A 15514-nucleotide genomic window follows, 5' to 3' on the forward strand; every position below is an offset into this window, starting at 1 on the left:
AGCATCGCACCAGAACATGGGAACGGAAGTCATGACTGCTGTTACCAAATGTTTACTCCGCACCAGTCATCTCTCTGAGAACTTTGTGTAGATTAGCTCATTCAGTCTCCTTCACCAACCTGTGAGCTATGTAGAATCATTACCTTCATTTTTAGGTGTGGATAGTGAAGCACAGCGAAGTTGAGGAACTTGCTCAAGGTCACACAGTTAGTAAGTTCACACACTCTTAACATCACTGCCCTTCATGGTAGGTGCTCAAGACGCAGTAGGTTTTTTAATTATTTTTAAGAGAGAATGTGAATGAGGGAAGTACAGAGGGAGAGGGGACCGAGTATCCGAAGTGGGTTCTCTGCTGATAGCAGACACTCGACGCGAGGCTCGAACGCACAAACTGTGAGAGCACGACCTGAGCCAGAGTCGGACGCTCAACCGACTGAGCCACTCAGGCAAGCAGCAGTAGTTTTTTAATGTTCTTCATCATTGTTGGCTGCCTTTTACGTGGTTGACAGCGGCAGTGTTCCCCTGCCAAGCGCCCCAGTGCTTTGTGTCCGTGATGGGGCATCGATGGGTGGGCTGAAGAGCTGGGGCTTCAGAGCCTGGCTGCCTGGGTCCACACCTGGCCCTCCACCTGACCTCGGGCTGCCGTCTGCCCTCATCACGGACATGAGGAGGGTGGTAACACCTCCGCTCACTGAGTCGTTGTGCGGCCTCAGAAAATGCCCAGGGAGCACTGAGCAAGGTGGCTGACATTGTCTTGTTATCCTGTTAACTTCTTCCCCAGGCTCTTTTCTGGGACCCTCTGTCGACACACATGGTGTGTCCAGGTGGGAGTGAGAGAATCCCACATGACACTGTTGGTGTGCACAGAAGGCATATGGGGGCTCCCTGTGCCAGGGACACATGTGGCGGGATTTACAAAGGGGCCTGACATTCCTAGCAGTCTGGGTGCCTGACTTCTCATGACTGAGCTGGTGGTTCAGCGTTTGAAACCCTTGATGAGTAGGCGGTGCCTTTGCCTCTTTCTGTTCCGGGCGCGAAGCCTGGCCGTGTCGTCACGGACCAGGGGCCCCTAGCCTGTCCTTGCCCTCTGCATCCCTGCCGTCGTCTGCGGAAGCCAGGGATGGCTTCCCCGGAAAAATATTTCAGTGCATAAAACATAGGCGCAGGATTAGCAAGGGAACCAATTACGTTGAAATTCAATCATCAGACTATTTAAAAAATCTGCTTTGGAGATGGTGCTTCTTTATTAACATGGTAAACAGCAAGATCTCGTGCGTAGAGCGACTGCTGTAGTTTTGAAGAAGTGGGAAAAATGAATATTTTAAGATAACTTGAGGTTATACAAAGTACTCGTGTTTCTTTCAGATGACACGTCACAGGAAAACACTAACCGTTGTGGTTTGTAACTGTATTCCTTCCATTTCCAGCAGGTTTCACCCCTGTCCCAGGCAGTGTCTTAACTGAAAGAGAAGGCGTAGGTCGATGGGAGGTACCAGGGCTGCTTGCCGGTCCAGTCTTCCCATTACCTGAGCGTCTCCCTCGAGCATTTAGGGAGCACCCCATCCATGCGGGGCGCTGCGCATGTGAACTTTATCTCATATTCTTTCCTTATTTTGAAATAATTTCAAATTTATAGGCAAGTTTCAAGAATAAAGTATCTTATTTTTCCCGAGTCATCTGAGAGTAAGTGGCCCACGAGAAGCCCGGTGGCCTCTGGACCCCTTAGCGTGTATTTCCTGTAAGCAGGGACTTGTCACTCGAACCGTGGTGCAGCCGTCAAGGGCAGGGAACAGGCCGACTCCTCGCTGCCTTCTCAGCCTCAGACTCACGGGCGCTTCACTGCTTGTCCCATACAGCCCTGTGCAGCCTGAGGGTCTGAGCCGGAACCACACTTTGGCTTTGTTGTGATTCTTTAGTCTTCAGTCTGGACAGTTTCTCCGTCTTATCTTTGACTTCCGTGCCCTTCGTAATTTTGAAGTGTCCAGGCTAGTCCTATGTAGGGCGCCCTTCGGGTTGGGTTTGTCTGATGTGGCTCGGTCCATTGGGTTCAGGCAGGTGTATTTGGCAGGAATATCCTCTCATTGGACCCTGTCTGATGGTACCCAACTTAGCTTTGTCTCCTCACTGGCCATGCTGACTTTGACAACTTTATGAAGGTGGCGTCCGCAAAGTGTCTTCGCTATGTGGTTACTCTTTTTCCTTTGTAATTAATAAGTCTCTGGAGGTGTTTTGAGCCTATGTCAATCCTGATGTCCTTCCAACTTGCACCCATTGGTGTTGGCTAGCTCCCTGAGGTCACATAAGTAAGTGCCAGAAGTCTCCTCACGCCCCTTTCTCATCACTGTTCCGGATGCCTTTAAAATGCGGCTCACTTGACCTTTTCTACTTTAATGTCAGCCGCTTGTCCCTTTTGGTTGATGAACATCTATTTTCTGGAGCAAGAGCAAGTGTGGAGAGGCGTTCTCTGTGGTGGTGCGAAAACAGTGGCCAGCCGCTTGGAGGGGACGCAGTTTCGTGATGGGTGCGTCGGGTAACAGTCACGATCCTTTCATAGCCGCTTGGTGCAATGTTGGGAGCACAGCGCTCGGCTTTGTTCCGAGGGACGGGACGGACAGCCATTCCCCACTCCTCCTGCAGGTGGTGCTCTCCGACCGTGGCCTGATGCGCAGCCTGGCACCCAGGATCACCTCTGTCCGGATTTAGAAACTACCCACATATGTTCGCATAATAAGGAGGGACTCTTTTCCAGTTCTCCCCTTAATGTCAGACACCCGTTGTCATTTCCAGGAAAAGCAACAGTTAGACTATGAAGAGCTGATGCAGGTCTTAAAGAAGGAGCGAGACATCTATGCCCACCTGGTAAAATCTCTGCAGGACCCAGACAGGTAAGGTTACTGTTTGGACATCACACACATGCATACACACGTGTATTCTGAATAAATATGGTTGGCATGGGAGGCAGCAAAGCCATCCTAGTTTGCTTAGGAAGCTTAAAGCACTTGGATGGTGGTTGCCTTCCTTAAATCGGATAAACATATTTTATATCAAGAATTGTCTGATTTTTGGATTGCTCGATTTTTTTTTATCCTAAGGAACTTAGGATAAAAATATCATAATAATAATCACTCATTATTTTATACTGCCTTATTATAGGTTTAGAAATACTTCCATGTGTATTATCACATAACGGTCCTCACAGCTGTTCTGGGAGGTAATAATTGTTACCCTATTTTCCATAAGGCCATGAAGACGGAGAGAGGTTGAGTGACCTTTCCAAAGTTACACAGGTGGCGAGTGGTCAAACCCGGGGACTCAGACAAGTTTCTGGAGCGACCTGTGTCTTTACAGAAGTGCTGAAATGATTTGATGCCAGTGAGGTGTGGTGACGGGCGGGTGCTCTTGCTGTGTCCCGCTCTATGTCCACAGGCAGCTGGCCCACTGTGTTCCGGGCCTCTGTTCGCCAGTGCATGGTTGGCCTCGGTGATTTTCACATCACGAAGTCTTCTCTCTACACAGTGGGGGTAGTTACAGGTGAAGGGGTGCCGTCCATTTCAGAACCGTGCAGAAGTGAAGGAGGGGGTGGGGTCACTGACAGAACGGGCGGCCATGGCTGCCTGGAGGGCGGGGCTGGGGAGGGACCGGATGGGCAGCGGCGCATTGTCTTAGCTGGCCTTCGTTTGTGTCTGTTTAAAAATCTCCATAATGAGAAGTTAAAGTATCTCCCCCCCCCCCCCCCCCCCCTCCTTCTAAGACTTTCACTCTGGCTGGAGGGGTCTTCATCAGGGCCTGGGCTGCGTACCCTCCGCCTCTGCCTTCGCACGGTTTCCGCAGCCCACCTCTGTCTCCCAGAGGCCCTTGAGGCTTCATCTGGAGGGCTCCCCTCGTGAGGAGGCTGGCCCCAGGATGCTTGTCGCGAGTGCTCTGCCCTCACGGCTGCCTATGCCACCTTCTGGGCACGTGTCTGTAACTGGCCTGCCCCTTGTCAGGGCCCTGCGCCCCCTCCGGGTGGGATCCTGTCTCGCTCGGCTCCATTTCTCCTGTGCCTGTCACTGTGGCTGGGGCGGAATAGCCACGCGGGAAGCTTTGAGTGGACGGGCTCCCCCCTCTCCCCACCCCTGGCTGGTCTTCTGAGAGATGAGATAATTTTCAGATTTGTTGATCTGAAATGAATTTAGAGAAAATGGAAACATGCTGATGAGATTCTGGGAGTAGGCGTCACTCTGTAAAAGTGGGCCTTTCCCAGAAGCCTCGGCAGCCGGGCGTTCGCGCTGGGGGCAGGGAGAGCGAAGCTGGGAATCCAGGGGCAGCCGGCCAGGTCGGTTTACCTGGGCAGCCTCTGGGTCCTGGGCAGTGGGGGCTGCCTGGCACCGTCTCAGCTCTCACTGCTCCGTTTCAGAAGTGCCCTCCCCGCCCCTGCGTGTGGGCCAACAGTGCCTCCAGATATCTCTCGGGAGGTTAATCGTCCCCAGATGGGAGTCACTGCTGGAACTCCCGAGAATCAGGAAGTTTGGCTTGTAAATATCCTCTTTCTGTCCGGGAGTTGCCCAGATACATGGAAGGGGGAAATGCACGTCCAGTTGTCTGGTGTGTGTTTGGCTGTGTGCTGCGCTCTTTCCCACGCAGCTCTCATTTGCTCCTCAGAATAATCCTGAAGGAAAGGGATTAGCCTCATTTCACAGATGAGGAAGGCAGGACTCTGGCCGTTTAAGGGACTCGCCCGAGGTCGTGGAGTGGCCGTGTGCCATCTGGAGCTGGGCTCTGGCTCCTCATGTCACCCCCCCCCCCCCATGTTGCAGAAGGAGGATGCACAGAGCTTTTGTTTCTTTCCAGGTGAATCACCTTTTGTTTTTTTTGTTTTTTTTTGTTTTTTTTTGTTTTTTTACAAATAGTTTATTGTCAAATTAGTTTCCACATAACACTCAGTGCTCATCCCCACAAGTGTCCTCCTCCATGCCCATCCCCCCCTCCCCCCCACATCCATCAGTCCTCAGTTTTTGTCAGCATTCAAGAGTCTCTCATGGTTTGCCTCTCTCCCTTTCCCCCACCATTTCCGCCCTTCTTCTCCCCCTTGTTCCTCCATCATGTTCCTCCTAATCCTCCTATACGTGCAAACATATGATATTTGTCCTTCTCTGCCTGACTTATTTCGCTCAGCATGACACCCTCAAGGTCCATCTGTGTTGCTACATGTGGCCAGATTTCATTGTTTCTCATTGCCATGTAGTATTCCATGGTATAGATAAACCACATCTTCTTGATCCATTCATCTGTTGATGGACACTTAGGCTCTTTCCATGTTTTAGCTATTGTGGAGAGTGCTGCTATGAACATTGGGGTACATGTGCTCCTATGCTTCAGCATTTCTGTATCCCTTGGGTAAATTCCTAGCAGTGCTATTGCTGGGTCAAAGGGGAGTTCTAGTGTTAGTTTCCTGAGGAACCTCCACACTGAAACACCTTTTGTTCCACCAACCCTGATGCCTGGAAAAGGCCCTGGAGTTAGGGAAACGTAGACGACAGCTGCGGGAGTGGCAGCCGCGTACTTTTCACCCTGTCAGAACACGGAAGAGGGAGAGAAGCCGGTCGCTTCCTCCGCCCTCCTCACAGGAGCCTCGGCAAACAGTCCTTTCTTTCTCCTGCTGAAGTGTCCCCGCAGCATGGCTGCATCCGAGCGAGCGCGGTGACACCTCTGCGAGGCTTCCCATCAGCCCTGCAAATTGGCAGTTACGATGGTCTGGGAGCGGAACTAGGCACCGGTTGTGGGTAGGGCCCTTCCCTTCCAGGAGGGAGGCTGCTTCACAGCGAACCCTCATCAGAGTGGCCGGTGTAGATGGTTAGACATAGTGGTTTATTTTCCTTCTGATATATGTTGATGTATGTGCGCGGTTCAAGGGATGGAGCTGGCGGAAATCTCCGGGGGAGAGTGGGGCTTGAGTCTAAGGCCCCGACCTTTGGAGCAGCTGCTGCTAATGCTAACCGTCTTGGGGGCCAAGGGCCTTTAGAAAATCTGATGAGAGCTCTTGGGCCCTCCCCTTAGAAAAATCCACGTGTTCTTAAATATTTGCACACGGTCTCAAGGTGTCGATGGACCCTCTTAAGGAAGCAAAGGTCAGACGCTGGACAGAGAGCGAGGTATTTCTCAGTATTTAAAGAAGGAGGCTTCCTGATTTGTTAATGTGTTTTCGCTAGTCTCGAAAAATGTTCATATACTTTTGTTTTAAGTTTATTTGTTTATTTTGAGAGAGAGAGAATGGGTTAGTGAATGGGGGAGGGGCAGAGAGAGAGAGACTCCCACGCGGGCTTGCCCTGGCAGTGAGAAGCCCGACGTGGGGCGTGGATATGTGACCCCCCAAAAATGTTCATGTCCTTTGGCCCAGTAATTGCACTGCTGGGAATTGGTCTTAAGAATCGAACCTGGATGTGAAGAGGCATTAGGTACAGATGCTCAGTGAGACAGCGCTTGTTATTCGGACGTTGGCCGGGGTCTCTGTTCCTCTGAGAGCCAGGGGCACTCCTACTGCCACGGCAGTAGGAACCCGGGGCCCGTCCCTTGGGTCTGTACTGCCGCAGGTCAGTGGCCGCGAGCCGCGGGACTGTTTACATCTGAACTGAGAAGAATTAAGCACTCCGTTCCCCAGACCGTTGGCCACCGCTCCGCGGCTCGGTAGCCAGTGGCTGCCGTACCAGCACGTGGACGGACCACTGCTGACTGCCGGAGCTTGTCGGCCAGCGCCCGCAGGAGCCCGCAGAGGCTGGGAGGTGTGCGTTTTCAGGGCCTCTTCTGAATCCTGGGCTGCCGGTGTCACGCAAGCTCTCTGTGCAGGTCACACCGCACTGCGCTGACCCCAACGTGAGACCGGACACCTGTGCATTCCCCTGGGCGTGTGTGAACCGGGCTGACCTGTCACCGTGCAGTTCTGTTGGCCCCTAAATTGGTACTTCTCTCCCTCCTATTGTCAACTCCCTTTCCTTTTCTTTTTTTTTTTTTTTTTTTTACTTCCTTTGTACCTGTCACCTTTTACCCCCGGTACTACCTCTTTCAGGAGTTACACATTTGCTCGTCTCACTTGTCCCCGCTTCTGAAGCATGGGTACCAGGTGACGAGCCTCCCCATTCACACCTGAGCCTTTGTGAGGCATTCCTCCAAACAGGGAAATATTCTGGGCAATTACATTATTTCTTACTGTTTATACCCATAGTGAAAAGTTGGCAATGACCCCAGTGTCCACTAGTAGAGGGTGAGTTGGGGTTAACGGTGGGAAGTTCACCTGATTTGTACTACACAGTCACTGAAAGCAGTGCTTGCAAATAATTTCCAAAAATGTAGGGAACTATTTAAGTGAGGAATGCACAATTCAGTATCCTACACCAAGTATTATTTTCACCTTGTAAGAGTGAACGCTCAGGGAAAAAGATTGGGAGGAAATGCGGCCTGGGGGCACCTGGCTGGCTTAATCAGTAGAACCTTCGACTCTTGATCTCGGGATTGTGAGTTCGAGTCCCATGTTGGGATTAGAGATTACTTAAAAGTCCATAAAATCTTAAAAAAAGAAAGGTAGTCTGCCACATGTTAACTGGTAGTAGGATCATGGTAATTTTTGTTTTCTTATACTTTTGTAATTTAAATTTTCTATAAACATGTATTTACTTTCATAACCAGAAAAAAAAGAAAACCGCTGATGACATAACAATCAAAGGGAGGCTTGCTGGTTTTTGCATTTTATTTATTTATTTAGGGTTTATTTTTATTTGAGAGAGAGAGATAGAGAGCAAGTGCGGGAGGGGCAGAGAGAGAGAGAGAGAGAGAGAGAATCCCAAGCAGGCTGTGCGCTGACAGGACTCGAACTCATGACCTGAGTCGAAATCAAGAGTCAGACACTCAACCGACTGAGCCACCTAGGCGCCCCGGCTTTTGTAATATAAAGCACAAAGAGGTCTCTTTAAAAATTTCTGGTGTCGGGGCGCCTGGGTGGCGTAGTCGGTTAAGCGTCCGACTTTCGCTTGGGTCATGATCTCGCGGTTCGTGAGTTCGAGCCCCGCGTCGGGCTCTGTGCTGACTGCCAGCTCAGAGCCTGGAGCCTGTTTCAGTCTGTGACTCCCCCTCTCTCTCTGACCCTCCCCTGCTCACGCTGTCTCTCTCTCTCTCTCCTAGAAATAAATAAAAAATATTAAAAAAAAAAAAAAATTTCTGGTGTCTTCGAGTGATGCGTGGAAGTGCTCAGTCACCGTATTTATTCCACACCTGAAACCAGTGTTCCCCTATGTGCCGACTAACTGGAATTTAAATAAATAAATAAAAATTCTGGTGTCTTGTTTTACAAAGTCCCAACAGCCTGCAGGCTGAGCTGAACAGCATCTTCGCTTTGCGGAAGCAGCTGGAGCAGGACGTGCTCTCATACCGGAATTTGCAAAAGACCTTGGAGGAGCAGATCAGTGAAGTTCGGCGGCGGGAAGGTGCGTGCTCGGTTGCATGTCTCTCCCTTAGGTTTTTCCACATGGAGGGCCTTGGCTGAACTTTAAGAAAGTCCTAGAGCTTAACTAGGGGGATGGGTCTGTGTTAACGCCAGCTCTCCCAGTCTGTGTCCATCTGGCTTTGACCTCCGTGGAAAGGCCCAGCGAGTCGTGTCCGTTGTGCCGAGGGTGTGCCGTGGGGTGGCCCCTTTGCTGCTTCGACCGTGCTCTCATCGTTTGGTACTTCTAGACCCGTGTAACCTCACGGCCTTGCCATCCCCTTGCTCTGGTGAATAGCCCGCATGGCCCACAGCGTCTGGGCTCTGCCTACCAGGGCGCCCACTGCACAGTCTGCACCGCACGGGCACACAGCCTGCAGGCTGCTGTTCTGTGTTGGACTTTGCCTTTAGCACCGCCGTGACCACAGATGGACTCGTTGGGGAGGGACGTGGGGTGAGGGGCCGGTGGTCCTTACACTGCTGTGCTCATTACAGCAACCCTTGGCCCTCTCCCTTGCTAGAATCTGAGCCCCCTAGAGTCTGGGTTAGTATCTTCTTCCTTTCTGTGCCTGTAGCCAGGTGCCTGGCACGGGTGGTAAAAAGTGGGGTAATGGCTGTGGTGGGCTTGACATTTCCGGAGCACCTAACTGTGTACAAGGCACAGCACCAAGCACTTAATTTCTCATCTCTGATCCTGACACTCATCCCGTTGGCTAGAGTAGGTGTTGATCTATTTGTCATTTCACAAATGAAGAAACTGAAGCTTGGGTTGGGGGTGACCGTTGATTTGCCCACATTCGAGCCAGCATATCTTCCTTTGAAATGTAGCTCTTTCTACTATATATGGTAGATCAACTCTTATGCCCAGATCGTTAGATGAGGTTGTGTTTGTGGACATATGTCGTTCAGTAAGTAGCCTGCCCTTCTTCTGTGCCTTCCTCACCACCCCCAACGCCCCACAGGGATGTGACGTTTGCTGCAGAGGAAGCAGACCCTGACGTAGGTGACCAGAGATTCTCTTTCCTTAGATCTAGCAGCCACGTTCTGCACTTGGCATGCCCATGACCACAGAGGGCTCTGGGGCCAGTGAAAAACACATCGGGTACATGTATTTCCCTGGAGCGCTACCCTTGAGGGTAGGGCCATGTCTGATTTTCCCACATTCTTACCTAAACAGAATCCCTCCCCCATTTAAACTGAAATCACCATTTGCTTGTGCCACTCAGAATGGTCCCCGGGTGCAACACTTTGTATGCAAATTTTAATCAGAAAAGGCCACAGTGAACGCCTACAGCCTGTGATGAAAACATACATTGAGATGTCAGCCTGTAGAGAAAGAGGGAAAATTACTTTTGCTCCAAAGGTGGTACATTAAACTCCCTATTTGTACTTATTCCCCCTTGTGACAACCCCCTCCCCCGCCTCTCCCAATTCAAATTGCCTTACACAGATTGTACTGGGATTGGTCTTGGAAGGATCTATTTCTAATATTCTTTTTCTCTCCTTCCCCTCCCCCCCCTTTTTTTTTTTTTGCAGAAGAACCATTTTCATTTTATAGCGATCAAACATCTTATCTGAGTATTTGCCTTGAAGAGCACAATCGGCTTCAAGTGGAACATTTTTCTCAAGAAGAACTTAAGAAAAAGGTATTGGCCCTTTCAGTGCTTTGTTGGTTATTTGTTGTCTCTTGGGTTCCTGATCCTGAGGTGTCAGATTGTGAAAGCCCCTTTCCTCCCCTTTCTTCCCTCTCTCCCGGCCTGGACATGCTCCTCCTGTGTGTGTTACCTCGTGTGCCCTCCCTCATGCCCGATACCCTGCTTCTCAGGCTTGAGGCCCAGCCCAGCCTTCATCTCCTCTAGGAAACGCTCTCTGTCCCTCCCTCAGGTCATTCTCGTCTCTTCTCGTACCTAACTGCATTCGTGTCCTGCTCGTACTGACCTGGGATTATCTGCTTACTCATCTGTGTCCCCATCCATCAGGTTGTGAGCGTCTGAAAGTTAGTGGTTGCCTTTTATTTATTTTTGATTTTCCAGTACCAACCACACACAGGGGGAGTTAATACCTGCTTTGTGAGAGAACAAAGGTCCAGGTTTGTTCAGTGAATCTGTTTTAAAACTAGAAACCAAGTTTCTCAGTCTGTTGATTGTTTGTGTGATTAGAGTGGTTTAGTGTTTGAAGATCCTAAGAGCCACTGAGAAGAGTGGGAAATGTGAGCTCACAGGAGACTGTACTTTATTATAAAATTATCATATATGCTTGACAGATTCAGCTTCTGCCTTGGAATAATTGACATTCTGGCAGAGCAGTCAGACATGTGAACAAGTAATTGCAGCGTGGAGGGTGAGGGTCGCTGATGTAGGCGGCTGTGCAAGGTAGAGGTTGCAGAGGTAGCAGAGGAGGAAAGGTTAATTGTTGGGGGCCGGGGGATGCTCACTTGATCAGAGGAAGCTTTTCAACAGGACTGAGGCCTGAAGTGGGTTTTGAAGGATGAATAGGAGCTTGTCTAGGTGTGTGTGGGGGCGGGGGGTGGGGCTTTTTCGGCAGCAAAAAAGGAAGTAGGTGTAAGGTACTAAAAGTAAAAAGTCGAAAGGTGAAATTAAAATTTTTCAGCATTTTGGGAGGAGTGGCGCAAGGAGCCCCGAGGCATCTTGGTTTGCAAAGACGAGGAAGATGGGGATGGCTGATGGCACCTGCGGCAGTGTGTAAGGACAGGACGCAGTTCACTTGATTGGCACTTAGCAGATATTTGTAGAGTCAGACTGTTTTATTCTCACTGCAGCCTCGAGGGTTGGGTCCAGTCTGTGTTCATGTTTTGCTGTAATGGACATTTGCTGCGTGTAGTCAGGGTGGGATTCCCCACTTTATCTGAAGAACTGACGGTTACTCCATTAGGAAGTCTTTGCGAAATGACTAGCCAGCGGGACTGGAAGCTTTCAGGGAGCAAAGGCGATGTCTGTGAATGGCCTCTGTGGCCAGTCCAGCAAGCCCTGTCTGGGGACTCTGGGGACTCAGCTCCAGGCCGCTCTGCCTCTGTGTGGGCAGCTGCCCTTCCCCATGGGGCTAGGCACTTTGGCCATCCTTATATGTCATGTAAGCCCCCAGAAGTCTGGGGAAACTTGGGCAATGAACTTCTTTGTATAGTGGCTCCTCATTGTAAAATGGGAATAGTGATTCTAGCCTGTCCACCTCCTCAGGAGTTTTGTAAGGAATGAATGACTAAAGCTTGTGGGAGTATTTTCGTAGCTGTAGATTGCTTTGTAATTGAAGATGATTATTAGTACTGACATTGCTAGATAGGTAGACAAAGAAGAAGGTCGATGCTATAAAAGACTCTGATGCAGTCTCAGAAATGTCAGTCTCGGGGGCTCTTCCTCTAGAGGGCCCCAAGTACAAGACAGATCGTGTCAGCTGTCACTCGTGGGGCACGTAGATGGTGCCAAGGTCATCAGTGCACTGTGACCATGATTACGTTCAATTCCCACAGTAGCCCAGTCCACAGATGGGGAAATGGAGGCTTACCACAGGATCACTTTGCCTTGAGGTGGTGGCTGTGGGATTAGAACACTGTACCCCGTGTAGCCTGACAGCTGGGATCAGGCTGTCGAGTCTCCATGACTGTGATGCTGAAGCGTCTGCTCAGGATGAAGGCCTGCGTGCAGGCCAGGGCCCAGGGATGCCATGGCCGGCCGGTGGCGCCCAGGGGGAAGGCCTGTGTGCAGGGCCAGGGCCCGGGAACTCTGAGGCCGGCTGGTGGCGCCCCGCTCTATCTCCGCTCTTATCTCCCAGGTTGGTGACCTTATACAGCTGGTGAAGGAACTGTATGCAGACAACCAGCACCTGAAGAAGACCATTTTTGATCTCTCCCGCATGGGTTTCCAGGGAGGTGACCGACTTGAGTCAATAGAGCAAACAGAGGTAAGAGCAAGTGTTCGTGTTGTGTGCTGACTACGGAACAGGAACAGCTCCCGGCCGTGCTCAGGCTGCCCCGTCCCGAGGAGGCCCCTGTCGGAGCCCCTTTGCCGGACGGGGTTTTGAGGGCCCTGCCAGGTGAGCAGGCTTCCTCCCGTTGGGGGTCTGTCTGCATGGGCACGTCGGGCATGTTTTGATGTCTCTAGTCCCAAGTCGGGCCCTGGGATCCGTGCTGACATGGCCCATCTGGATGGGTGGCGTGGCCTTGGACGGATCTGGAGAGCGGCTGCTTCACCTAGGTAATTCGGCTGGTGTAGATGCAGCTTTAATGAATGGATCCGTTAACGTGGAAAAGCAAATGAGTAAACACGTTTTTCATTTACTTTTTGTATTAATCTTCTGAATTTTGTGCATCTTGTCGCTCCTCGCCTCTGGACTGGTGGATTTGACTGGATGTGTGCTGTCCCTTTGCACGCACAGCAGCACTCCTGCGCCCGGCCTCATGCGGAGGACGTGGTGGGGAGCCCTCGAGCCTGGCCCTCCGGCTGCGGGAGTTTTCTGCTGGGGGCCTTGGACAGCCCGGAAGGGCCATGAGCAGTTAAATCATGCTGTCTCCTAGGACCACGAAGAGCGTGTGGTTCGCTGGGCTCGCGGACCCGTGGGGCCAGTGAGAGGCCCCATCTGTTAGCCATCCAGCCCTGCGGAGCGACAAGGGAGGCCTTATCCAGCCTGGTGGCATCGGGCCTCCGATTCTCTGTCCTCGGCCTGTGCGTACAACAGGGGGCCTGAGGCTGTGCCACTGAGAAAGAGCCCCTTCCTCCCGCTAGCCCCTAGCTGGCCTCCCTCCCCCACGAGCAGAGCCTCCCCCCAGGCGTCTGTTCAGCCTTTCTCAGGGGATGGGGGCTGTACTGACCACGAAGTGCAGGAGGACCTTTGGCGCTTGGGTCCTGGGCCTTGGGCGCCTCAGTCTTCCTGGTTAGGGTTGTCTTGAATCCCGCCTAGCCGGCCAGGTAAAGGAGGGCTCGTTGCCACATTCTGGCGAAAGATCTGTCAGCCTTGAAGCTGTCTCCTCCCACCTTCAAAGTGCAAGCCGCTCCCAGGTATTTATGCTTCGCTCAGGCCATCTGCTGTCTTTGAGAGAGGGAATGTTATTGATCTCATCCTCCTGGGCTCCAGATCATTTTGGAAACTAAGAATATCTGCAATCTATTTAGGGAGAAACAAGTCTCTTGGTTTGTTTTCTCCAAGGCAGCATTTTTAATAAGCAGCTCATTCTTCACCTACTTCATTTGAGTCGTAAATGGCGAGTTTGTTTGTTCATTTGCCCTTTGAAAAAAATCTGTTAAATGTCCCATTATGTCCTTTGGAGAACACAGGCTTTTTCCTCTTCCCACTCTGAGATCTTAATAACCAGGCGATTCAGACTTGACTCATTTGACAGATTGCACTTCAACTTGATGTTCCCTATGAATAGATTTGTCCTGGGCAGCAATGTCCCCTCTTCCCCCGGAATGGGATGGGATGATCCCAAGGTCCGCATGGGAAGCAACCTGTCCCCACAGTGATCTCGAGCTGAAAGGTCACAGGGGTGAGTGTGAGCTGGCAGACAGGGGTGGCCGCCGTTCCCCGGGAGTGCGTGTGGTTCCACTTTGAGGAGGACTGGAGACGCCCAGGCTGTCCACAGCCTCGTCTGAGCAGCCGGGCTCACAGAACGGGGGGCTGGGTGCCATTCCTGCTCCGAGGAGTCTGTAAATCAGGAAAAGCGGGGCAGTGGTGGGGGTGGGGGGAGCAGTGGGAAGCAAATCTCTTTTGTGTTTTTAAAAGTCAATATTTTTCTCCAGTGTTTAATTAACCCGCAGCATTGGGTTAAAATAGAGAAAAGAAATTACCCCGATCCTGTCACTTTAAAACACGCATAGTTAATTAACATTTTGGAATCCTTCCTTCTCTGTCTGTGCAGATGGACACGTACAGGCCCGCAATGCATATACGCTTTCGTTTCCTGTTCTTATTTCCAATCGCTGCATTCCAGTATAGCATCTTACTTCGCCTTGTGAAGGCATCGGAATTGAACTGGGCCCCTCATTACCGTTGGACGTGTAGGTGGTTTCCAGCAAGTCCCTCTTTTAAATTACTGGATGAGGGTCTTTGAACACATCTTTTTCTGGGTTTAGGGTTTTTTTTCCCCCCCTTAGACTGTATTTCCAGGCACATAATTTCTAGGTCAAAAATACAGATGTGGATAGATACAGGTATAAAATAAGCATATAATTTATTTTTGTGTAGCCTCCCCCTCCCCGCAACTTTTAAGTTGACAAAGGGTATAAATAGCGGGAGGCCCTTGATACGGTTTATCAGGCTCGTCCTCAACATGGCCGCCCTGGAGTGGGCCCCCTCTGGCTGGGGAGGGCCGCACTCATTCCCCGCGTGGGGGCCATGCCCTTCAAAACCAGCAAACAAACAAAAGACTGAGAACAGGGGTCCTTTGGTTTGAAAAGTGCCTTAAAATAGTCCACATTGGTTTGTTGCTATTTCTTCACATTTGTTTACTGGTTATTAATTTATGCGTTCTGGAAAACGTGGTTGAGGACGGACGCACAGGAGTGCCCAGAGCAGCCGGCAGCCAGGGTGCTGAGCCTGCCTTGCGGGCGGACTGCGAGCTCTGTGACGGGTACAGGTGTTCTCTCTAAGGGGCAGGATGTAGGATACGCATCAGGGCGCAGAAGGGCTTCGTCTTTGTGAGGACTCTTTACCTACATCACTGTTTTTAGAAATGGCTAGAAAACCAAGATTTTTTTTTTGACCTGGAGGGAAAACATGGATTGAGGGACATGATTTAATTGAATGCAGATACTGGACGGGCTGTCATTCTGAATTAGAAGTAGACCTCGTGTGACCCTAGAGGACAGACGTGGTACTCAGAAGTAGAAGGTGCTGGCTAAATCTGCTTAGTAACAGAATACAGTTTTGTGTGTCTGAAGCAGATTTAATTTCATTAAAAGGAGGCGCTTTCTAACAGTCTGACTTCATAAGTTACTATGAATTTTACATGATTTATAAAGAGTCCTGGGCACAGTGCCTGGTATATAGTAGGCACTCAGTAAAACAGCTGATTTAATTAAAACATTTTAAATTAACTTTATTTTGCAAGACAGA

General features: G+C 50.7%; 1 protein-coding gene across 9 annotated transcripts in view; it reads left to right on the forward strand.

Moving 5' to 3' along the window:
- The window catches only part of CDK5RAP2 (CDK5 regulatory subunit associated protein 2), a 168210-nt gene that overhangs the window by 82354 nt on the left and 70342 nt on the right, over positions 1-15514 (forward strand). For all 9 annotated transcript variants that reach the window (XM_039234624.1, XM_039234625.1, XM_039234626.1 and 6 more), the window contains 4 exons: positions 2788-2885; positions 8323-8453; positions 9986-10095; positions 12236-12364. In XM_039234624.1, coding sequence (XP_039090555.1) covers positions 2788-2885; positions 8323-8453; positions 9986-10095; positions 12236-12364 — 468 coding nt within the window. The remainder of the gene's footprint in view (positions 1-2787; positions 2886-8322; positions 8454-9985; positions 10096-12235; positions 12365-15514) is intronic.

Source organism: Hyaena hyaena, unplaced genomic scaffold (genome assembly GCF_003009895.1).
Source record: "Hyaena hyaena isolate Hyena2069 unplaced genomic scaffold, ASM300989v1 scaffold_90, whole genome shotgun sequence".
Lineage (NCBI taxonomy): Eukaryota > Metazoa > Chordata > Mammalia > Carnivora > Hyaenidae > Hyaena > Hyaena hyaena.